Here is a 25405-nt window from a genome sequence, read left to right as displayed (position 1 = left end):
GGTATGTGTAAAAATCTCGAGGGGACTGAAAGATCTCAGTAACATCCAAGAGAGCCTCATAGCCTTATACTGCAGGAACCATCTCTCAAAGTGGTCTTGGTGAGTTTTGGATTACTGAAGAAGCATGTCTACCCATGTCTGCTTCTCAAAAAACTCTTAGCCCATTTTGGTAATTCTGCATCTTATTTCTTGGTCCCATCACAGAAATTTTATATATGCTGTGTTCCTTATTGCAAATATTCTTCTCTGGATTCACCTTTTCCATGACACGTTCTTTGATTAGCCCCATTTCAATTTAATTTTCACTTTAACAAATATGAGTTATGCTGGCACATGCTAGGAGCTGAGTCACTGTGGTGAACGAGGTAGATAAGGGTCCCTGTGGCCTTGTAGCTCACTGTCAGGTAGTAGAGGCACCTTGAATCGGTCATTAGGAGCTGGAGGAGTGTTGGGGAAAAGAGGTCTTCAGTGCTGGAGGGCACAGCACCAGGGTTCCCCAACCTAGGGATCTAGGATAGCCTGGGATGAGAGGAATTATCCAGGAAGCCATTTGGTGGTTGTTCTTGTGATGCCAAAGAACTAATTGATCATGCAGCAATAAAAGTTGGTGAACTAGAAGCCTGTACTTTCGTTCAGCCTTCTGTTTCCAAGGCTTTTGGTTCAGTCAGAATAGTGGGCACGTGAGACTTGAATTGCTGAGCTTGGTTTTGAATGTGAGATGGAAAAATTCAGACATAGCAGAACTCACCTCCCACTTATTCAAAGAACCCAGTGAGCCTGCACCCTCTGTCCCCTCTATAGTGTTATCGGACGCCCCCGGCATAAGGAACATCTTAGCTAATGGGCTGTTCTCTAGCATACACCAGCCGACTTCTGCTCGCACCACGTGAGTGAGACACAAGCTTGCCAGGAGTCCCCAAGTCTGGTTCTGCTCACTGAACTCTTTCTCTAATTAAAACCTTCCACACGCACCACTGTCCTCCGTGTACCCCCCTCTCTCATGCCCCAGGTCTTTTTCAAGTAAACATCTCGAGCCAACTGCCCTCCTCCCATTCTCTACTCCTATAGCTAATTTTTTAAAAGCTTAAATGGAGTCATGTCCCCTGGCCATGAAGATAAGCATGTTTTTAATTGAAACTCTGGATCCCAGATTGTAAATCAAGTCCTAAGAGCCAGAACATGTCTCCTGGTGGGTGGCTTAGTTGGTAGTTTACACGGAGCGTGGACTTGCATATTTTTCATTGTATCCCTGATGCACCCATGTGGATAGAGTAGGCTATCCAATGCTGAATAACTGGATGAGCCAGATAAGCAGCTCTCCATGCCCACTCTGGGGTTTGATGCTCTAACCATTAGGCGAACCACCCTTGGGCCTCTCTGGCCTGAGAATGTGGTTCAGAATATTCCTGAAATGGGGGAGGTAGGCAGGTTCATTTGGGGGTCAGCTGATAATTCTAACTCAAAACACTGTGCTACCCAATGCTTTTTGAGAGTGTTTATTCAAATTTCTAGAGTCCACTGCTGAAGATTCCAATTCAGCAGACCCAAAATAGGGCCCAGGGGTATAGATTTGATAAGGTTCTCACTTTATTTCACTACAGGTGGCCTCTGGAATTAATGTCCCTGAATTCCCAGAAGTCGTTTCCATAAATGTGTAGGTTTTCAAATCCTGACCAGATGATATGAACACTGCTATCATTGATATACACATTTCTCCCACATTTTAATTTTTCTAGAATTGGGATATGTCTTATAATTGATCACATGCTATAAATTAGTTGGCAACATTTTTTTTTCTTTCTTGGTAATACATAAAATAATAGCATATAGTACAGTCTTCAGCATCTTAGGTTTGGTGAAATATGGTACTTTGATTCCTGAGTTTGTAGTTGATGGAAGAGAAAACACTTCTACTATCCAAAAGTAGGATTTACATATTTTAGATAACAATTTCTCCAAGCAGTGGTTAGTGTAGAAAACCTATATAACACATAACATTAGCTGTAGTCTGGGGCACCTGGGTGGCTCAGTCAGTTGAGCATCCAGCTTCAGCTCAGGTCATGATCTCACGGTTTGTGGGTTTGAGCTTCACATCGGGCTCTGTGCTGACAGCTCAGAGCCTGGAGCCTGTTTTCAGATTCTGTGTCTCCCTCTCTCTCTGACCCTCCCCTGCTCGTGCTGTCTCTCTCTGTCTCTCAAAAATAAATAAATTTTTTAAAACATAAAAAAATGTTTTAAAAATCATTAGCTGTAATCTGAGGGGAATAAATACTTTTGGAGTGTAACAACTTTGTTGAATTCTTGGTCAAAAGATATGCAATAGTCTGAAACAAATGAGGACTATCCATAAAGTTCAAAGACCCTATAGTAGCACACAGAGACCATTCTAAAGACGGGCTTAAATTCTCGAAGCCAAATAAGCCTGCTGATAGAAATCAGCCCAAACTGGAGAAAGTCGGGATTCTTACGACAAAATCTTTAGTGAAGACAGGTTTCCAACCATACATTCCACGTGGCCAGAAATACCACGTAACAAAAAGACAGTAAATTGAATCCCCTGGGATTTTTAGTTCATCACTGAGTTTGAATTTCTGCCCCCCAAAATAATTAAATATGGTGGTAAATGTTTTCCTGGGAAAAACCAAGCTTTGAAACATTTCTTCCTCCTCTCCAATTTCTTCTTCAAGTATTATCTTTCATGGAAACTTTCATTTTCGCTGGTCTTTTGAAGTGTATTTTCATATCAGAAGCAGTTTAAGACAGTTTTCTGTCCTCACCTTTTACTCCCCTATTGTTTGTTCTCTTGTCCTTTTGTGTTTTATGAAATCTGTGATTCCGTTGAGGGTCAGGTTTGAGCAACAGGGAAAGATTCTAGGCATGTCAATATTCTGGGGCTACTTGGCACAGAAGCATTTTTTCTTTGCTCTATCATGCCCAAACTGACATTTGACATCAATGGTCAAGGTCTGAAGCAAGAATATCCTTGAGGTCAAAACCAACAGATTATCCTGATGCTGTATTTCAATTCCACTCTCTCTTTAATGCCGGGTTTCTCAACAGCAGCATTATTGACATCTTGAGCCTGTTAATTCTTTGTTGTGGGGGCTGTCCTGTGCCTTACAGGATGTCTGCCAGCATCCTGAGCCTCTATCCATTAGATGCTACTAGGAATCTCCCCCAGTGACAATAAAAACTGTATCCAGACATTGCCAAATGTCACCGGGGGGACAAAATTGCCCTCAGGTGAGAATCGCTGCTGTAATGAACTAGAGACAAGGGAATGTACCTGTCTGTGGTATATTAGGGCAAGACAAATATTCATTCCTTTTTTTAAAAAACATTAAGTCTTGATTATTTTTGCATTATAGCTGGTAATCCACAGGACTAGCCCTATCTTGGGAGACAAAAAAAGATTGTATCACTTAACTGGTTTTTCAAACTTGTTTCACAAAATGAGATCTTTAAGTGAATGCAAGAATGAAGTCTTCCAGCTTTAGAATATCCAGGGATATATTTTCATAAATCTAGCCTGGAGCCAGTGGACACAACTCCAAGCAGGCAGAGAGTAATAATACTGATATGATTCTAGATATTATCAGTGTTTTGTTGGTGCCATTTTTACCCGTCTGGCAGGAAACCACAGTCCTGATCTCTCAGAATTCCTTGCCAGAACTTTTTCAGGCTTTTGACTCCCCTCTCCCATCAAGACTGAAGCAGCAGAAAGGAGAGGGAGCTCAGTCATTAGCTGGGAATGTTGCCCAAATGGAAGGGGGGAGGGGAGAGGTGTTGGTACACATGTGTATCCAACATGTACCTACACGACTGTGTGAGATCAGCAGGAGTGGGAGAGATTGTTCCAGATGCCAAAGGAGCAGACGGAGGTGCATGTGTTCGAAGGCTGAGATGTAGGGAATTGGCTGCTGTCACCTGAGCTCCTGCAAATGCTACCTCGCTGCAGAGGTTGTAGTTGAAAGGCCATGTTTTAAAGCAACCATATATTCCTTGAGCAGATGTGTATTACACACCTCCCTGGCATAGAGATTCAGGAATAGGAAGGGAAGAAAGGGAAAAGTGTAGCTAATTGAGCACCTGCTGTATAATAAACACTTTCATATTTGACGAATGAATGAATGAGCCTTTAAGGAGAAAAAGAACCCACTGACTCTGATGTTAAGTATAATGGTGACAGGACAAGGCATCGTGCTGTTGGCTGAGAAGGTCACCACAACCACTTAACTTCTGAAGTTTTAGCCTCACACTGGCCTGTCGTGCTCACCACCACAGCAGTGGGATTTGAGGAGTTGATTGATGGTCTCCCAGCCATGCCTGGCTGTCTGCTCTTCTGAAAGGAGCTAGTAACCAGTGGTGGGCTTGTGTGTGGAGGCCCACCACTCCACCGGCAGCACAAACAAGCCCCACTCGGCCCAGGCGAGAATGCAGGCCCTGCTCTTGGCACCGTTCCTGGAAACGAAGAACAGGCTTCTTTATTCTAGTCTCCAGGCTTCTGGCTAGCAAGGAACACTGCCCGGCTGTGAAGCGTTTTATAGGATTATAACGGGTTGTGCTGAAGGCGAGTTCTGAAAGACACTTTGTGCCATTGCTTTGAGTGAAGCTGACTGTTAGGGCAGTGTTGTTCCTAAGCCCATAAACACACACACAGGCAGGATGGGGAATGCCGGGCTCCTGGGGCCCACTCAGCCAGGCAGCACTGCACAGTTGGACTGGCTTCCCTCAGTTGTGACACCAGCCTCAAGGGTGTACTTGGGAACCCTCCTGTAGAGCACCCTGCTTTCTGACAAAGTCTTTGGTCACAGACACCTCTGGGTGGAATCCTAGGCCGAATACCCAAACCCCAAACCTGCTAATGTTGGAGCAGCACATCACACATGGGGAGGTTCTGAAGTCAGGACACAAGGTGGACATTGCATGGAGTCAAAAATACCCTTGAAAAAAATTTAAATGTCTTAAGGACCACATGCATACATGGCTTGCGTATACCCCAAATTGCCAGCTTCAGTTTACGGGCCTTATTGTACCAAAAATCTATGTCTTTAAACACCAGAGCCCTATTTATGGTGGTGAGACATTCATGCTTGGAGAAGCTTAGAAGCATAGACCAGCCAAGGAATTCCAGGTCCCCATCTTTCCTTTCACACTCACTTGGGAGCTTATGCTTTTTTTCCCCCAGCACTATGTAAATAGTTACTAGCCATTAGCAATCTCTCTCTCTCTCCTTCTCTCTCTGCCTAGCATATATACACATATGTTCTGTGGCCATGTATATTACTTGATTTTTATTGTTTCATATCTTTTGGGGGGGGGTTATGAGAGAAAGTGGATATAGTGGCCTTCCCATCAACTAATATGACTATTCTTTGCTCTACAATTGTTGTACTTAAACTAGAGGTTAAAGTCCCCACTTTTCCATAGGGTTTCTCTATCGCTACCCTGGACCTACAGTATGTCAGACTCCTTGCCCAGCCCTGAGGATCTCGCAGTGAATGGACCAGTCGAAGTTTGCTAGAGTCACTCTTTTCCTCATCAAGTGCTGGAAGTGCAATTCCCAGCTGGAGGATAAGGCCCCGTGAACTCAATCAGAGATCAAAGCTTGTCCCCGAAGGGGCTGTTGCTGGCCAGATCATCCTGCTCTGAGGGGGCCAGAGGAGCAGGAAGAAGACAGGAATGAGGAGCAGCTCCATGTGCTTCAGCTCCCATCCTCAGCACCCAGGGGAGCCCTGAGCGAGGCATGTCACTGCCTCTCCTGGCCCTCGTTTGGCTACAGAATTAATCCGGGGCTGCGTTAGTTGGGTGTCTTTGGAGATGAGGTTCCCTTCACGCCCCCACCAAGCTTGGTCAAGCTCACAGGGAGCACTTACATAAACTCCCCAACCAGCACAGCTCAGGTTATAAAAGGAAGTTGTGTTTGGGAATACAGGTAGAAAAAAATCAGTAGTCCAAATGGGGTGCCTGGGTGGCTCAGTGGGTTAAGCCTCTGATTCTGGCTCAGGTCAGATCTCACGTTTGTGGGTTCGAGTCCCGCGTCGGGCTCTGTGCTGGCAGGAGCCTGGAGCCTGCTTCCAGTTCTGTGTCTCCTTCTCTCTGACCCTCCCCCTTTATGCTCTGTCTCTCTCTGTATCAAAAATAAATTAAAAACATTAAAGAAAAAATTTTTTTTAAATCAGTGGTCCAGAGGCATCTTTCTCACTGCAAACCTCTTCTTCGATCACCTCCTTCCCACTGCTTTAGGGTGTATATTTGAGGGGAAAATATTTCAGGTGTTTTCTCCAATCTCAGCTGGAACCCCCTAATTCAGGAGTCTCCTTTACATGGGTAGCAATAACAGGGCTAGCAAAACTGGCCAGATTCTCCCTTTTCTGAAGGCAGTTTGTCCACACTAGCTGGACAGGAAAGTAGGTGAATTTAGTGCCAAGGTGTGGTTTTGGTACCTGGAATGAAAGATCTACATATCCTGAGGTTTCCTGCCTGGAAAGTGGAAACTGGATTCTGGCCTTAGCTGGAAGCAGAGAACACTGTAACAAGGTCTAGATATTTCCATTCCCATTGCCTCCTGTACACCTAAGAAGTCAAAGCAAAAGTCATCAGCTCCCCAGATCACTACCTGCTGTGCTCATGACTTTGACGTGGGGCAGGGGATAGAATTTCAACAGTACAGTCTACAAAATAACTTTTGAGACAATGATCATTTTAATATTAAAAAAATTAACTTCTAATTTCCCAAGTAACACATAAATATATTTTCCTTATAAAAATTTTAAGAACATTAGTTATAAATTTAAAGTCTGGCATGAATTACCTCCCTTAGCCCCAGAGGGACTTGTAAGTTTGCTGTGCAACCCTCTGGATGGTTTTCAATAGTATTTACCTACAGTTTGCTATAGAAAATACATAGTATTATGTAGATGTGTTTTCAACACAAATGGTATTATACTGGACTTACTCTGCAATTGTTTTTTAACTGAGCGTAATACATAGACTGGAGATCTTCCCGTGCCACAACCCTGGACCCATCTTCTTTTTGACTGCTGCTGAGTCAAGTTTTTTAGGGAGGAAAATTTATTCAAGCATTCCCTATCGATGGATAATCCAGTTGTTTCCAGTTTGGGGGTTTTGTTTGTTTGCTTTTTATTGTTCCAGACTGAGCTGCAGCAAATGATCTTAGAATTGCCTGTAGGACATTTACAATGTATTTCTCCAGTAAGCCATGGTATAGCCAACCTTGTCCAGCTGCACAGCTTCATCTTGAACAGACCCTCCAAGATTGCCCTTCTGAGTGGCTGACAGCCACTAATCAGCCTCTTCATATTTAAAAATGGGTACAGAGGAAGACACCCAAGGAAGTCTCTGGAAGTGGTGGAAATATATTTCCTGATTGTGTAAGCGGTTACGTGAGTGTTTACATTTGTCAACACTCAACTAAATGTATACTTAAAGGGGACACACTTACTGTTTATAGATTATACTCCAGTGACGTTCAGACATTCGCTTAAAAAAAATTGTCAGGGGAGACTGGCTTGGAATAAGGCACGACGGAATACCACCTCTTCTTAATATGGGCTTTTAAAGCGCTGGCTTTTCCTTCCACCGGGTCTCCTCTCTACTCGCCTTCTCTTCCTTTCTCGGAACAGCGGGGAGTCGGTGCACGGGTGGCCTCGGGCCTCGGGCTCGCGGAAGGAAAAGACCCAAGGCAGAATCGCCCTTCTCCTTGCTGGGGGGTTTCCGCAGGGCGGTACCTGGGCGTTCCGGGGATGCACCGGGGCGGGACCGAGGCGGTGCCCCTCACCGCCCCAGATGGGCGGGCTCGCAAGAGGCTCCGCCCTCCTTTCAGCCAGAGAGCCGAGTCGATCCCACCCGGCAAGAAGCCGGCTGTCAGTCTCCGTAACGCCGCTGCCGCCGGGCACCGTGGAGCTGGGGCCCCCTTTCGCCTGGGAGTTTTGTGGTCGCCTTGGGTCAGCGGTGACATCCCAAAGAGCAGGCCCGGCAGCCACCATGGTGGCCAAGGATTACCCATTCTACCTCACGGTCAAGAGGGCGAACTGCAGCCTGGAGGTACCCCCAGCCAGCAGTCCGGTCAAGGACGCCGAGGTAGGGTCTCCACCTGGACCTCTCCGGTCCATCTGTCAGTCCCTCTGTCTGTCTCCATCTCTCACTCCCTCGGCTCCCTCTCTGTGTCTCTCCCGGCTTGCATCTTTCATTCAGTGTGTTCCTCTTTCTTTCTCTCTCTCCCTCTGCTTCTCCCATTCCCTCTCCCTCTCCCCATTTCTCACACTCACTGTCTCCCTCCATGTCTCACTCTCTGTCTCTGCCTCCTTTTTGCCCCTTCTCTGTAGATCACCATGAACCTCCTCCCCTGTCCTTGTCCCTCTTCCTCTTGGCCAGGGAGCAGCTGCCTCCTTACCCTTGCCTCTGTTGCATTCTGCAGGGCTCTCAGACTGTCACTTATGTCTAGACCCACCAGAGGGACTTTCTCTTACTATATCCTTGGGCCCAGATGTCAGCCAAGAGCTACCTTTCAAGCTTGGGTTTCCTCTTGCCTGGGTTGGGAAGGCCTTTGGGGGCCATCTCACCTGTCAGGCTTGACCTCACAGTTGTTTGGCAGCAGACAGGACCTGACACCTCTGCTTGTCATCTGTGGCCATTGGGGTCATTCTGCTGGGGGTCTGGGGGCTAAATGAGAAATTTGAGTATCTTGTACATGAATCCTGAAACTGAATTAAACTCCTTGAGGGCAGGGGAAGCTGTCTTGGAACACTGGAAACAATTCTCTTTTGGGGAACTTTCCGGTGCCTTAAGGTGATGTGAAGGAGTCCTCCTGGCTTATGTTTAGTCTTGCCTTTTACCTTTGTGTGTTATATCTCTGGCAAAGAGCTTAAAAGGTGGGTTCAACTGGAGGAGAAAGCATTGTTCTCTGTCTTTAAGGGTCTTAGGGAATAGAGTTGCTTCCATTAGGCCACAGCTTTGCTGTGGCTGAGCTGTAGCGAAACTCAAAGGACCATTGGCTCATCACTGCTGCTTATATCTGTATCTGAGAGATCATCACTGTGCCCAACCACGACTGGGGAAAGTCTTGAGGCAGATGTGCATCCGACCTTGTCACAGCATTCTTAAAGGTTCTACCTACCCGCCACTTTTGGGTCTACCTAGCTGGTGTGCACTTGGCTCACTGAATTATGTATGTTTGGGAGGATAGCATCAAAGATTCATTACCTCTAACAAGAGCTGCTCCAAGCTGACAAGACTCCAGTCTCTAGTTATAATCAGCTTTCTGTAAGCTGAGCACAACTAACTTCTCACCCCCACCCCCACCCCCACCCCACACTCCAGCTCAGTTGTATATTTTCACAAAGAGTTTTTGTTCCTAGCAGCTGTGGAAGTGTGATGGCCTTAATGGTGTTTGAATTTTTATGTAAGTTTTGACAAGATAGCACCAGCATACAGTTCAGTTTGTTTGGACTTGGAATAGATATAATGATTTTTCCATAGGAACATCATAATTTAATGAATATAGGAGCAGTGAAGCTAGTGCCCCGCAAATTCCTTTTCAAGGAAGCAAATCATAACCAAGTTTAATAAGTTGAGATGGATTAAAGGAAAAAACAGTGAGAATAGCTCTGGACCCTAATCCATCCCTTCTTGCCATCCCTTATTCCTATGTTTTCTGAGCAGTTTGGCAAAAAGCTTAGGTAAAATTCATCTGCTTGATCTTTTCTTATATGTAGAATATAAATATATCTGTATATGACAAATGTGATGAAAGAAATGTATCACCAAATGTCAAATATTAGTTTTCTTTATGGTAGCCAGATACAGATTTTTTTAAATGTGACTTATTTTCCTTTTATGGGGATATCCTGGTATGGGAGTAAGGATAGGTGAGGAATAATTTTGAAAATGGTAAATATTTTTCAGGTATCACCATCGAGGATTGTGTGTGTGTGTGTGTGTGTGTGTGTGTGCACAGTTTAAGTCAGAAGTATCACGTTCACTCTATACATCTTGAGGCAGAAATGTCCAGTCCTATGCACCTCCTAGCTTCATTTCCTGATAATGGCGACAGGCAAAGTTGGGAAAAGAAACCGAAGTGAATTTAAGGGGTAGTTTTCTGGTTTCGTTATCTGTGCAAAAGACAAGTCAACCCTTGTCCAGGCCTTAATTCTCCATGAGCAGTTAACTAAAATATATTTTCTACCAGCAGGTGTCATCAGTATTTGTAAGTGTTTAAAGAACAGCATACCCTGGTACGCCTTTTGAAAAACATGATTATATACATATTTATAAACTAAGTGTTGACTTTTAATTCCTATGAAAGTAATTTTTTAAGACTGATCATTTTTTTCCCAAAAATAAGATGGTTGTAAAGAGAGAAACTGGCTTCTCCAAAGTGCTTTTTGACCTTCCTAGGCAGCGAAGCACCTGTGCCCTTTAGGCATATAATGGCCATTCCTTTGTAATTTGCTATGGGAGGAGCACTGCTTGGGCCAGTGCCTTCTAGCATGGTTCTTGTGGTTGCGGCAGGCATGCTGGAGAAAGCCGCTTAGGGAAAGCCTTGTGGGGAAGGGGCTGTCGTGCAGTGATGTGCATTTCATACCGTACACTTGAGTTAAAAATCTGCAACAATAAACATTCTCTTAAATGTAAATCATAACATTTCTACTTGAGATTTAAATGCTTTATGATTTTTAAAATTTTGGCGATGGTTTCCAGTGAAAGGAAAAGGGTGATATATTTTTAAATTTCATTTCGTTTTTTTAAAATAAGTATTTTCCTTAAAATATTTACTTAAAAATTTTTTAATGTTTATTCTATTATTTTAGAGAGAGAAAGAGGGAGATAGAGCGTGAGTGGGGGTGGGGAACAGAGTAAGAGGGGGACACAATCTGAAACAGGTTCCAGGCTCTGAGCTATTGGCACAGAGCCGGATGGGGGTCTCGAACTCAGGAACATAAAGAGCATAACCTGAGCCAAAGTCAGGCATTTAACCAATTGAGCCACCCAGATGCCCCTAGAATATTTATTTTAAACATGAAAAGTATTATGCATGGATTATGGTATTAATATAATACTGTTTCTTAATCTGGTATTTCTTTATGACATGGATATGTGAGTTGGGTTGCAGGAGTTTAATTTTAATACTCATAACCAGCTAGGTCTTCCAGCTCTAATATTTAACTCTGAAATCCAAAGTGCTTAGTCCATTTTTTAAAAATGTTTTTTATTTTTGAGAGAGAGAGACAGAGTGTGAGCAGGGGAGTGGCAGAGAGAGATGGAAACACAGAATCTGAAGCAGGCTCCGAGGGATCAGCATAGAGCCCGACTTGGGGCTCAAACTCGTGAACCACGAGATCATGACATGAGCGTAAGTCGGCCATTTGACTGACTGAGCCACCCAGGTGCCGTGAGCTTAGTCCATTTTAGTCCATGGCTCTAGACTTTCACAGAGAAGGGTGCTATCACATGAACATCATCAAGCTTGCTTCTTCTGATCATTGATGTAGTTTCACTCAATTTATCTGTTTTCCTATTTATTGGGTGCTTATTCCCATGTCAGGAGGAACTAGCCCCTGCAGGCATGTTAGGTACCCTGAACACCTGATCAAGTCACTAGAAGGAAAGCTGTTAGCTCTTAATGAATTACACTGATTGTAAGTTAAAGCCACTATTTCCATCTGGTGAAGTTTGCTTTTAAAGAAGGCTCTGGGGCACCTGGGTGGCTCAGTCAGTTAAGTGTCTGACTTTAGCTCAGGTTGTGATCTCGCAGTTTGTGAATTCAAGCCTGCATCAAGCTCTGTGCTCACACAGCTCGGAGCCTGGAACCTGCTTCGGATTCTGTTGTGTCCTTCTCTCTGCTCCTCCCTGACTTGTGCTCTCTCTCTCTCTCAAAAAAAAAAAAAAAAAAAAAACCATTAAAAAAAGGAAGGAAGGAAGGAAGGAAAGCTCAAGTAAATGGATATGTTGGCTAAGGGTGCTGGAGCCTGATGAGAAGGTTTTAAGAGTTTGGGGTCGATCTCATTTTTAATGATAATACAAAGATGTTTCTGTTGTTTTCTTTCTAAGAATATATCTGATAATTTGATGGACAGCTCACTTTGGTTTTTAAGATTCACTATTTCAGATGTTGGTCAGGATTCGGTCAGATTTAGTTAGCAGTATTTGTAATCATTGCCTTTGTTTCTCAAAAGTCTATGGCTGATTTTGATTCAGCCAGTAGACTTGTGTGGCCCTTGGAATGACATGTATCTAGAAATGAAGAGCTCTATTCCTTTTCTAAATACCATATCTAGTGTCTCACTTGAGACCTAAACCCTATTGTAGGGTTAACATAAAGTACATATTTTTTCTCACTTTATGAATAAAGATACTGAGGGGAGGTGACCTACAGAAAGCCATGAAGAAAATCAGCAGCTCAACTGAGAGCCAATACCAGGTTTTCTGATGGATATAGTCCAGCATTTCATACCAGTGTACCTGGTGGCATCTAAGGGTGTTTACCTCTATGAAGAAGGATGGAGGGGAATGAAGACTTAACAGATATATAAAATGCTTTAAAATAGTTTCTTTTAAGTACATAATCATGAGTACTTTATGGAAGTGCCCCTGTGCCCCTGCCGTAATTTATGCCCCAGTCAGTTCACATGTGGACTTGAAAATTGTATGCACCTGGGCCTGAACTCTTTGCATGCCAGCTGGAGTGCTAAAGAAGTCAAATGGCTTCCCGTAATTTACACATTTCTTGGAATCTGTATCGTATAGTGTTGAACTGACCGTATATATAACCAACTGCATGGAAATAGTTCTGACGAGTTATAGCAATTAGAATCCTGGTAGTTCTAGTGAATTTGTCTGGGAAAAGGCCATTGCTTGCTGATAGCATTTGATTATGGTCATCCAGCAATGATTCTGAGGCTTATTCAGATGGCGTCTTGGGCTTCCAGAATAGGATGTACATGAACTAAGAATAGATATATTAGAGAAAAGCATATTGACTTTACACATGTACATTTGAGTATGTTCGGGGTATCAACTCTGGACTGACTCCTAATGCCATCACCTGCTAGTGGGTATCACCTTGGACAAGCTACTCTGCCTCCCTAAACTTTGTTCTCCTCAGTATTAAAATGGGGTTGATGATAATTCCACCTTCTAGGACCATAGTGAGGGTCAATGAGATGATTCATGTATAGTTCTCAGTCCAGTGCTTGGTACATAATAAATATTCAATAAATAGCATCATCATTCATTGAGACTTCTGCATCTTGAAAAGATTTCCCCAAACATTTTGTAATTAATGATTACCATCCTAATTTTCTGAGTGCTGTGTTACAGATAACAGGGCATCAGGGGCCTCATTGTAGGTCTTTTTTTTTTTTTTTTTTTAATTTTTGAGACAGAGACAGAGCACGAAGTGGGGGAGGTAGAGAGAGGGAGATACAGAATCTGAAACAGGCTCCAGGCTCTAAGCTGTCAGCACAGAACCCAACGCGGAGCTCAAACTCATGAACTATGAGATCATGACCTGAGCCGAAGTCAGATGCTTAACCCACTGAGCCACCCAGGCGCCCCTCATTGTAAGTCTTTATCCCCACAACAACCTTTAAGGTTGGTGTACTTGTCCCTTTTGGTAGGAGAAACTGAGACTCCGAGCTGGGTAGTAGCCTTTCCAGGATAGCTTAGCTACTAGGTGGAGGAGCCAGGATTCATACCCCTGTCTGGCCCTGAAGTCTGTACTTTCTCGACCACATTACATTGCATCTAACTGACTAAATCACAGGTCTCCTCACCACATCACACATGAAGGATGAACCTGCTTGCTGGAGCAAAGAGCCTCACAGTCAAAAGCCTATGTTTTCCTGGGTGTCTAATGGGAGACTCCACCATTACTCAGTGCTTCTGGCAGCTCACTTCGTAGAATGGCTACAGCCCAAGGAGTGGGAATTTGCAAGCCTCCATTTGGGGAGGTTTGGGTAACTTCCGTTCTGTGTTTCTCAACACTGAGGAGCTGGTCTTTGGCAGAATTCCGCATGCTCAGCTCTGTGGAGGTGACACTGTTAGTTCTGCAATTAGTCATTTTGCTTATCTACGTTAACCACCAGCCTTCCACCTAAACCAAATAACTGGAAGGCCCTGACTGCCATCTGGACACTTGCAAATTGTGTCATTTTCTCAAGACACTCTGCAACTGCCTATAAAATCCTGGACTGGTGCCACTGTTTTCATAACAACTGAATGAAAATAAATTACCGACCATACCCTAATTTTGCAAAGCCCTGGGCACATGTAATTGTTATTAATGGCATGTGTATATCTAGAAGGGCTACTTCATTTGTGATGTATGCATGCAGTTGCCGTCCATAATTTGTCAGCATTGGTAATGTGTACAGGTCACACACAAAATGAGGAAATTGCTGTATCTGCATTGCCATGTATTTTTGTCTTGTCTCATGGACTGTCAAGAATGAAGGCCAGTGATTTCTAATGCCTTCCATTTTTTAATGAATTGACACTGTTTATTAGCTTAAAAGAGGCTGTGTCACACGTTAATCAAGAAAGGCATCTGAACCTTCAACTGGCTGGGAAAGAAGTGGTTCTTTTTAAGTCTAGAAACACTTGTGTCTAGACTTTCTGTGTTTGAGCCATTGTATTCTTTTCTGAGAAGACAGCCCCGATTATTACTAAACTTCAGTTAATTGGAGCAAAACCAGAAACCTTAACGGTAAATTCACTGGATCTTTCTCCCCCCTCCTCTGGCTCTTAAGATGAAGAGGTAAAGAGTAGCAAAACAGGCTTTTTTTTTTTTTCCGGGGATTTATGAAACACAAACAAAACCAGCCTCCAGGAAATGACCCAGGGTCATTGCATTCGAGAACCTTAGAGTGGGAAAGGCCTGTTGAGAACATGGAGCCCAGTGCTAATCCACTGCTGGGTTCACTCAGTCTCTGCTTAAACATCTCTAGAGACAAAGAGCTCATTACCTTCTGAGTCTGTACATTCCATCTTTGTTCAGTGTGGGTCATGAAAAACATCCCTTCTTAACTACAACATTGCTTTCTGCAACTGAATAATATATAGGAATATTTTCTGATGTGTTTTCTCCTTAAATATTTGAAAACTGTTCTCTCTCCCCATTTACTCCCACTCTGCACATAGATGCACATGTATGCATGTGCACGCACACACACATAAACACACACTTCCCCCAGGTGCTTGTTTCTCTTGGCTAGACATCCTGGTTCCTGATACTTTTCCAAATGGGACTTACTGTCCAATCTCTTTCTCTTCCTTGCTTGTTTCCACCGGACATCCTCAGTATGCCTGGAAATCTTGAGTATTGATCAGCCCAAAGACACACTGGATAGTGCTCTATCAACAAACAAGGTTTCTGTTATGTTTAACATGCTTCCTTAGACAAGAGAAGTAGACTAATAACATTGAAAATTTTTGAAATAGAGATGACAGACTGAAGAATAATGTCTTTGTCATATAAGTAATTTATACAGATGTAAAAGAACCCTTTAAGAAGTCCTTTGATAAATGGGCAAAAAAACCACTAATAGTTCATGCACAAGGAACTGTGAAAGTAAACATTATTTAAAATGTTCACTCTAATAGAAATTATAGAAGTGCAAAAGGCAAATATAATAATAAAGTGCTCTTTCATCCTTAATTGATGTCACAAATATTTTAAGGACACGATATTACCCAGACCTGGGGATGTTGCAGGGAATAACACACTTCTTTGGGGAATGAGGGGACTTGCCAGTGTATATTAACACACGAAAAAGGGATCCTGGGTGTCTCAGTTGGTTAAGCATCCAACTTTTTCAGTTCAGGCCATGATCTCGCAGTTTATAGATTTGAACCCTACATTGGAGCCTGCTTGAGATCCTCTCAATCTCCCTCTCTGCCCTTCCCCAGCACGTGTGCTCTCTTTGTCTCTCTCTCTCTCTCAAAACAAATACATTTTAAAAAACAATAAAATGAAATAAAGCACAAAAAATGTTCAAATCTCTGGACCCAGTATTCCAGGAGGGAAAGTACTATTCAAAGCTGTTCATAATGATGATATTTGCAATAATGATCATGTTGTATGCTTGTGGATTTTATATGTTTCAAAGCATTTTTTATATTCTTTTCCTCACCTGAGTGTAATTATTCTCATTTTAAAGATGAAGATCCAAAGAATCAGAGAGATTCAGTAATTTTCCCAGGATCACGCAGCTGGGCATGGCAGAGGTGCAGCTTGAAGTCGGTTGCCTGATTTCAGTTTAGCATCCTTTCCTACTTGTTTCTAACAGACAGAAAAGCCAACAACCAGTCTGACCTATAATGAGAGAACGGCTCCATGTACCATGGCCTCTGGCACAGGGATCAATGGCATCATTTGTGCCATTACACACTAGCTAACAGAAATACCTCAACGTTCTTGTAAAAAATAAAAAGGAAAAAATGTGAGCATACTTACACACATGATATAACCAATTTAAATGTATCCGTATGCACATGGGATGTAGAGAAGTCAGGGAAGGGATGTTTCCATTAGCACACCCTCTTCCTCTCTCATCACACTTACTAAATTCACAGCAGTGTCGCCCTGTGTTCGAATAGCAGTCAGGGATTTTCACATGCATTATCTCCTTTGAACCTTGGCTGAGGAAGCTGAGCAAGGCAAGGACTGTGCGTTTTGTTTGTCAATTGAAGAAACAGAGGTTCAGAGAGATTAGGAGGCATGGCCAAAATATTGGGCCCACCTTGTCCAGCCTTGACCTCTTAGCACCCTTCAGTGTTGGATTAACCCAGTCATACTCCCGAGGGAGGTTGGTGGTAAGCAGCGCTATTTTGGGGGGAGGTCCAAAGTGAACCCCATTAACTTTAGAACACTGCATGCAGTGACCTCACCTGGGAGCCAGTGGACTGGTGGACCCATCCCTTGGCCTGCACTCCAGATTCAAGTGCAAAGCTTACTTTGTATTTGATGTAAGATTGCTGTTAAACAAGAAGTTCACAAAAAAATGGATAGACAGAAAGTTATGTATAAGTAGAGAACATCCCTTAAAAAGATGTCTTCCTGAGCTCTATAGATCTAATGTTTACAGCAGAGGTGATAATTAAATGGTAAGGAAAAATAGAGGACTTCCCCTAAGGGGATGGTTTCCGTAGATACCAAGAGAAGTAGGCAACCTAAATGAAATAAAACTAAGAGCCTATGTCAGGACCTTGAAAAAATATATTTTAAAATGTTTAGCAGGTGCCACCATTGTCAGATTTGGAAGTTTGGAGTCTTCCTGAAGGGAGAAGCCACAGAAGGGAAAGAGGAAGCAGCCAGTGGGTGGAAAGAGATGGATCAACACGCCTGATGGCCCAAAGGGGAAGAAGTGATAGAAGCCTTCCCTCTGTGTGCTTTCTGGCTCCAACACAAGGCCAGTGCAAGCATCCCTCTCAAGGGGTTATCTTACTTTGAAATGCTAACATTTCATAATCCCCAAGTGACTCAGGCATGTCAAGAAGGACCCTAGACAAACAAAGAGAAGATAATTAAAGGTCACTGGTGAAGATTCTTGTATGTTTGACTTTGCACAGGACGGGGAGGGGTGCCGGTGGCTCATCAGTATCCTGTTAGGTTTTTGGTCTTGTTGGTTCTCACACACCTTCAGCCGTCCCCCTTGCTGCTCGGTGGTTGCCTTGGGTGCTTCTGGGTGTGGTCTTGCAGAAGGGGGTCTGAAACCAGGGTGAAGAAGGAAACAGACTATTTACAAGAGGCCACAGACACATGGTGAAAAGCCATTGCCTTCCGCCTCAGCTGTTTGATGGTAACTTAAATTGGACAGCTTTGAAAGACAGCACATCTGAAAAGAAGACTTGTTTTCTCTTGTCAGTTTCTGAATGCTCTGTGCCCAGGCTCTAAGGGCCGAGGAGAGTGAACTTTGTTCTGGTTCAGCGTCAAGGAATGGGGACTTACTTTGGAGGACTCCTAAATGCTTACATCTGAATTTCTTTAGCAGCAGTTATTTCTAAGCTGGTTCTTACTAGAGCCTCCCTACTAGCCTGGGACAGGATTCAAGTAGAGGCTCAGAGAAGACTTCGGAGTCTTTGTTTCTGGAATGAGAAGACTGGGTTAGATATTTTTTTCCCAGAAGGTGGGCTTCATACCATTTGTGGTAGCCCAGATGATACAGGATCAAGGGGATACAGAGACAAGACACAAAATAATAATTTTGACTCATTTTCTCTTTTCAGTTCTCTTCTTATTCTTCTGATCCTTCTGATCATGCTGTGCAGAAAGTCTTCATTTTAGAGCTATTGTCTTAAACACCTTTCTATCAACTTGTTAATTCCTCCTTTTAACAAAGATCAGGCCTCAGGCTTAGAAGCTTCAGGTAGGCAAGAATATCTAACAAGAATTTAACATTAGGGTTCATTTTTTAAAGTTCGTTTCTATTTATGGCAGGTACAATGATAGCATTTATTTTTACAATATGTTTACTTAAGTAAAAAATAAGTAATTTAAGGAAATGTTACATATGTAATAGTTCACATGGTATATACATTAGCTAAAGAATTGTCACAATGCTACCAAGAGTTTGGAAATGGTGCATTCAGTATGTTCTGAGAGCTCTTCAGCTAGAGATCTGCACCAATAGGTTCCCAAGCTTAGGTACAACTGCTTATAGACTAAATCTTAAATGTGGACTTTGAGCAAAGGACCCAGATTTCAGATATTAAGATTTTTAAACAGATAAAGATGGGTTTTAAGGCATCATAGAAAATTATCCTGGACTAGATGTTAGCAAATTAAAAACAAAAAAATTGGATTTCTATCCTAAGAACACAAATATTTTTTTTCTTTTTAAAGCTTTGAAGTGCCTAAGTTTCAGCTGCAGTCATTTAACCCATCCTCTCCCTTTTCCCCTTCATCCTGAGGGAAAGGTTGGGCAAGATTGTATTTTATATTGAGGCAGCCATAGAGGATAGTGGTTAGGAACTTCAATTTGAGGGGTAGACTGAGCCAAGTTTGCATCTCAAGTTAGCCCCTTGAGAGCCGGGAGACCTTGGACAGTGACTCATCCTTTGAGCCTCAGTTTCCTCCTCTGTAAATGAGAATTTCCAAGGGGACTGTGAAGATTAAATGAACACAGAGGGCTTCCCCAGAGCACATGTTCCACAACAGCAGCATCTATTGTCAAAGTACATCAGCTGAGTGGAAGCTGTGGCTGGTCATCCCTATCAAGGGGTCTGCTGGGAGGTCACTCTTTCCTTTGTAGGAAATACCCACCCAGGTTCCCAGGGATTTGAGTTGGCACTGGTCATTATTTTTTTAAAAAACAAAAGATGTTCCAAGCACACTGGCAAGATTCACGTTCATTCCTGCCAGGCAGGATGAAAAAAAAATCTAGTATGGTTTTCTGATGTTCCCATAATGACTTTCAAGCAGGGAGTGGGGTGTGAGCTCAGGGTAGAGGCACCCTGGTCATGGGAGATGAGGAGCATGTCATCCCTCCTAAAGGCTGGCTCGCACCTGACGTGCATCATCTGGGTGCCTCATCTGGGAATCTTAACCAAGCTCCAACCGCAGAGACAGACCCAGGGCGGGTGAGGAGGATTAGGTTGCTTGGGGAGTTCTTCCTGCCCTATTCATTAGCAGGGCATTTTAATTATAAATAGATCTTTTGTTAGAAATGTGGGGAAATTCCATAGCATGATTGATACAACTTGGTGAAGAGCTCAACAACTAAAAATGACCCCTATTGCTCTAGGATCGTCAGTAAATGCTTACTGAGACCAGACTCTACATAACAATTACTCCTGAGTTTAAAAGAGAAAGGCATGCTTTTGGCCCTCAAGGAACTTATACTCAAGTTGAGTTTGACTGAGTCATTCAGAGTCCAGACTGTCAATCAGCAGACATAGGGATGAGAAGCAGGCAATCTCACAGATTGGGAGATGGTCATCCACTGCTGTTGCTGGATGCTCACAACACCATTTCCCAGGTGTGTCTTAACGGAGGGCACTGCCCACTAGGGGTGCATGATCAGGGCACCTGTGTACCTTACTGGGCCTTTAAGATGCTAGGGGAGGGGGCGGGAAGCCAAGAGGGGCTTCTGATTCCAGAGTGACAGCGTTTGAATGTTGAATGAACAGTTTCAGGTTTTCCATTTCCTGCCTCAGTCTCCATGGTCCTGCCTCTACCATGTTTATTTCCACCAGGCTTCCTCAAGGCTTAGGAAGTGAACAGGGCTGTGGTTAAGAATGCAGGTCTTATTTTGCTTAGCATGACACCCTCGAGGTCCATCTACTTTGCTACAAATGGCCATATTTCATTCTTTCTCATTGCCATGTAGTACCCCATTGTATACATATACCACATCTTCTTGAATAAGTCAGGCGGAGAAGGACAGATACCGTATGTTTGCACTCATAGGTCTAACAGGAGAAACCTAACAGAAAACCATAGGGAGGGGAAGGGGAAAGAGAGCTGGGGAGAAAGAGGGACACAAATCATGAGAGACTATTGAATACTAAAAATGAACCAAGGGCTGAAGGGGGAGGGGGTTGGGAGAAGGGGGTGGTGGTCATGGAGGGGGGCACTTGTGGGGAGAAGCACTGGGTGTTATATGGAAACCAATTTGACAATAAACTATTATTTTTTAAAAAATGCAGGTCTTGCTGAGGAACAGCCTTGGGGCCCAGTCCTGGCTCTGCTACTGACTGTGTACACTGGCTGTGTAACCTTAGGAAAGTTTCTTAACCCCTCTGAGCTTCAGTTGCCTGCTTTGTAAAATGAGTTTGTTAATAGTACTAACTTAAGAGAAGTCTAGGAAATCCAAACCAAAGCACATTGGCACAGACTGGCACAGAGTCACCATCAGTGTTATTGCTCTTATGTTATAAAAAGTTGTATTTTCTGGGAAGCCAGTGTGGGGGGTGGCAGGGAAGCCATTCAGGTCAGGTAGATTTGAATTTGAACTTCAGCTCTGCCAATTAATTACGGAGTATGACTTGGGGCAGGTCACTTTACTTCTCTAAACACCTGCTTTCTCTTCTAAAAAATGAGGTGATAGAGTTGCTATCTGATAGAGATTAGTGTGTGTGTGTCCCAGCACCTGGAACAGGGGGTCTCCGTGGTTCTTGGTGCCACCTCCTCCCCACCTAGAGTTCCCCCATTGTCTCCATTTGACAGAAGAGTAGAGTCACACCTGGGTCAGGTGTGAGATGACTTATCTGTTTCTAGAAAATTGCTGGAATCTGTATAGGTAGGGAACCTGGCAGGATATAATTTGATAACAATTCTGAAGGCTTTGCTGCCCCTGACATCATTCTGTGCAGCCCTGCTTTGGAAATTCAGGAGCAACCCCAAAGCCCGACCCCAAATGGTGGGGGAGGAGGAGCTGGAGCGCCTGGCCAGTGAAGGAGATTTTTCCCTCTATCCCTGGAGGTACTTCAGGAAACTTTTCCAGGGAAATCTTGCCAGGTTAGACCCCATGTGGTCTTACAAAGGAACCCTCCCATCTATAGATGGCTTGAGCTGAAAGACTCATGAGAACTTCGCCCATTTCTACCACAATAAATAACACTTTTCTTTTACCACAAAACTGCCTTTGTCTTTTCTGGAAACTTTCATTGGCATCCCTTACCACTGAATCTCCAGCATTTTTTTTTTTTACAAAACCAAACAGTCAAATCACAGGTTTGTATCTACTTCTTGTCTTTTAAGTTGACTGCCATTGTCTATTCATTTTCTCTCTTGTGACTTTGTGATTGAAATGAGTTTCAAGTGAGGTGGGGAGCAGAGCAGGTCTTGAGGCTCTGCCTTCTTTGTCGTGTGCGTGATACACTTTTTTTCACATTTGCAGTCTTATGAATTTTAATAGACTGTAGATAATGATACATCTGGTAGCATATTAATTGCTCAGAGTTAGAAATAACACATAATCACTATGTTTCAAGGTTGCAAATGTACAGCACTGAGAGCCAGTGTTTGTTATGAGCTTTTGGGAAAAATCCATTGTTGGGCATTTTTAAATTCCTGTCATTAAAAATGTGCAATGGAATAAAAACTGTCTCAAATAAAGCTAGTTTTGTGTTCTGTATGTGTGTGCACGTGTGCAAGTGCATGCACACATGTGTGCACACACAGACACACATCTCCCAAAGGGTAACATTTGAAGCTATTCATTTGCTCAGTTGGAGTTTGTGGGGGCAACAGAAAGGCCATATGAATCCATTGTAGATTACCCACCTCACAGCCTCCTGAGCAGCATGCCCTGTACCTTCTTTTTCTTTCTTTTTTTTTTTATGTCTTTTATTTATTTTTGAGAGGCAGAGAGAGACAGTGTGACCAGGGGAGGGTCAGAGAGAAAGGGAGATGCAGAATCTGAAGCAGGCTCCAGGCTCTGAGCTAGCTGTCAGCACAGAGCCTGACGGGGGGCTTGATCCCACAAACCGTGAGATCATGACCTGTACCGAAGCCAGACGTTTAACCGACTGAGCCACCCAGGCGCCCCCCTTATTTTTCTACATACCATTGCTCAGTGGGTGGTAAGATTTCAACTGAAAGCTGAAAACAGGAAAGTTTACTTTTTTTTATTTTATTCCCAATTCAATCAGTCCCTTGTGGCTATGTCACTAGTAGTTTTTTTCCATTTTGAACAATCAGATTTCAGTGTATTCTGTTCTCAGTTGAGGGCAACCTTCCCTGGTTCTAACCAGAGGCATGTGCTACTGAGGATGAATGTGAACCCAATGATTTGAAGGGATAAATTGTGCTAGGAGGGGCACTGGGGGGTGCCAGGGAGTGTGGCAAACGCATTTTATATTTCTCTCTGGAGACCACATTTCTGCAAGTCTCATCTGTTCAGACATTGTTCTTGTCAAAAACAGAAGCTGACTGGGCTGCAAAAGAGGGTGTCTGTGTTCTCATCCTGCAGCCCTTGTGCCCTTGGTCAGATGTCCCTGTAGATTTTACCCAGCAGGTGTATGTGGGATTCCTGGTCCCAGCCTAGTCTTTCGTCAGATGGCAGACCTGGTTGCCAGCTTTGCTTGCCTGCCTGAGACGTACTTGATCATCCCAGATTCAGCTGGAACAATCTGTCCCTCCTTTGGGACATCAAGATTAAGAGCTGAGCATCTCTTTTAATTTCTGTACTTCTTTTTTCATTGTTGGGAAGTGAAGATAATGCTGAGTTTCAAAGGATAACAAGTGGATGAGAAAGATAGAGGACATGCCAGTGGGTCTGTATGGCTCTTTCTGGAAGCCAAAGGTAACATGTTATTTTGGGAAGAAATTACACCTTGCTCATCTGACATGGGTTGAATGCCCAGAATTCCTTTCAATGTCTAATCCCACATAGTACTGGGATCTGGAAAGATTGGAGCACAGCTCTTCTAGCCCATAATTTAGCAATTTGGGGTAGGATGGGAGGATTTTGGTTCAGACCTTAAGACCTACCTGGATTCCCTTCCCCAACTCACTCAGGTTCTTATCTTGGGATTTCACGGCTATTTTCCTCTCATCCGACATAGCCTTGGATCTTGCCAAACCACTCCCCGTTTTGCTCTATCCAGCCAGAGCTTGACTAAACATATGATAAAGCTGCAGGAAGAAAGGGAAGTCAGGAATGTGGAATCAAAATATGTGGTCTCATAGCAGCCCAAGGTATAGTGGCAGGAACATGTCATCAGTGAGACTGTGGTGTGGCAGGTAACATGGAGCTCCAGCTTCATCCTTGGGAGGCCCAGGGCAGAATCTAGTGCTTCAGGGATGGATGAAGGCAGGAGAGCAGGCTGGGGAAGGGACCACACCTCTCCTTGGGCATCAGAAGTAAGGGCAATAATCAGATATTTACAGGGAGCAACTTATGGGGCAGGGTCATGCCAAGCACATTACCTACATGATCTCATATCATCTTCCCAAAAACCCTGTGAGGGGGCAGGAGAGTCACCCCCCACTTCACCAAGCCCTTGGAGGTAACATTGTTGTTCTGGGGTCATAGGACATTGTGCTCTGGCCAGAAAGGTTGGCTTATATTATATCCTTAGATCCTTTGCAAAGAATCAACACATTCTTTGGGCCAGAGTGATTAGAACTTTGTGACTTGCTGCACAATCTCCAGCTTATTCCAAAACTCTGGGGAAGCTTCTGCAAATATCCTTAAAGTATTTGTGAAATCTGTACATAGCAGCTCCCAAAGCCGAAGCAGAGGTGAAATCCCCAGTGGCATTTTTTCCCACCTCCCTTCTAATTCAGACCCAGGGGAAGCCAGGGAATCCCTTTGATAGAGATAAACAAATGCAGAACTTATATCCCACCCAAGGGTTTCCAAGAAGTCAGTAGGAAATGACTGAATGTGAAACCCCAGAATCACCAAGGCCTTCCGCTGGGCCCTGTGGCTGTGATTAGACCCCCACTGCCACCTCCAGGTGCCCCGTTGGCATTTTGCAACCAGAGATGTGTGCTTTGAACCCATTTTCTAGACCTACAGATGGGTGTGGCATGGGGGGCACATCACTTCTGTGGCATTCTTGCCAAAAATGCATAACCTGAATCTGACCGTGAGAAAATATCTCCTGGGCCCAAAGCTGGCCTTCCCTTATGGGCCACAGAGGTACGACTCTGTTGGCATCCCTTATCCTTTTCCAGGAGGCCAAACTCTTGAAGTGCTTCAGCCTTGAGCATCTGGCCCAGGCTGCCTCAAGAAAGTAAAAGTTTTGATTGACGTTTGGAAGGCAGATGTGGAATCAGGGACTGCAGAGAGAGCTAAATATTTGGCTTCCTCTTTCTCTGAAGGTCCGTAGTGCCATGTCTGGGCATGACCAAAATGAGTTTCAGGCGATGGGTTGGCGTTTGCTAAAAGGAACTTAACTGGGGTGTGGGTGTACCTTTCTCCTCTGCCCAAGGTTAATAGTAACATCCTGTGTAAGAGAATTTGAATGTGGTCTTCTACTAAACTCCAATATTTTAGGGCTATTTATTAGATGTGTTTAATCTTGGGCCAATTTAACCAGTAGCAGACTAATAAAATAACAAATTTGGGCTTGCTGCCAGGACAAATGTTGACTTACCCTTATAATGTTGACTGAAACGAATATCTTTGAAAGTAATTGAGGAGTGAAACATTTGCCAAAAATACAGTGTCTGAAACAGTGGTTCTGTTTTATTTTACTGGCACTGCTCAGAGATTATGTTCATAACCTAGGCTGCTGCCTGCTTCAGCTCTCAGAGAGTCCCATGTTTTACCACATTATTTCCCAAGGTTCATTTCTTTTTTTCATCCCCTCACCGTCATTTAGCAAAAATGAATTTCCCCAAGGCAGACAAGCAGGGCCAGTTATTTCTCCAAAGTAGGGACACAGATTCAATGATCACCAGAAGAATAAAGATAATCTGCTGTTTGAG

The 25405-nt window shown here is 43.6% G+C and overlaps 1 protein-coding gene across 3 annotated transcripts in view; it reads left to right on the top strand.

Moving 5' to 3' along the window:
* ARHGEF3 (Rho guanine nucleotide exchange factor 3) overlaps window positions 1-25405 on the top strand; it is a 280046-nt gene that overhangs the window by 203764 nt on the left and 50877 nt on the right. Inside the window, exon 1 of one of the 3 annotated variants that reach the window (XM_029917715.1) lies at window positions 7839-8103. The exons of the other annotated variants lie outside the window; for them this stretch is intronic. Within the exon in view, the coding sequence (XP_029773575.1) occupies window positions 8008-8103 (96 nt within the window). The 5' untranslated portion in view covers window positions 7839-8007. Of the gene's footprint in view, window positions 1-7838; window positions 8104-25405 lie in introns of those variants that run through there. 3 annotated transcript variants of the gene reach the window in all.

The sequence above is a fragment of the Suricata suricatta genome, chromosome 12, assembly GCF_006229205.1.
Source record: "Suricata suricatta isolate VVHF042 chromosome 12, meerkat_22Aug2017_6uvM2_HiC, whole genome shotgun sequence".
In the NCBI taxonomy this organism is placed as follows: domain Eukaryota; kingdom Metazoa; phylum Chordata; class Mammalia; order Carnivora; family Herpestidae; genus Suricata; species Suricata suricatta.
This window is presented reverse-complemented; position numbering and strand designations above follow the sequence as displayed.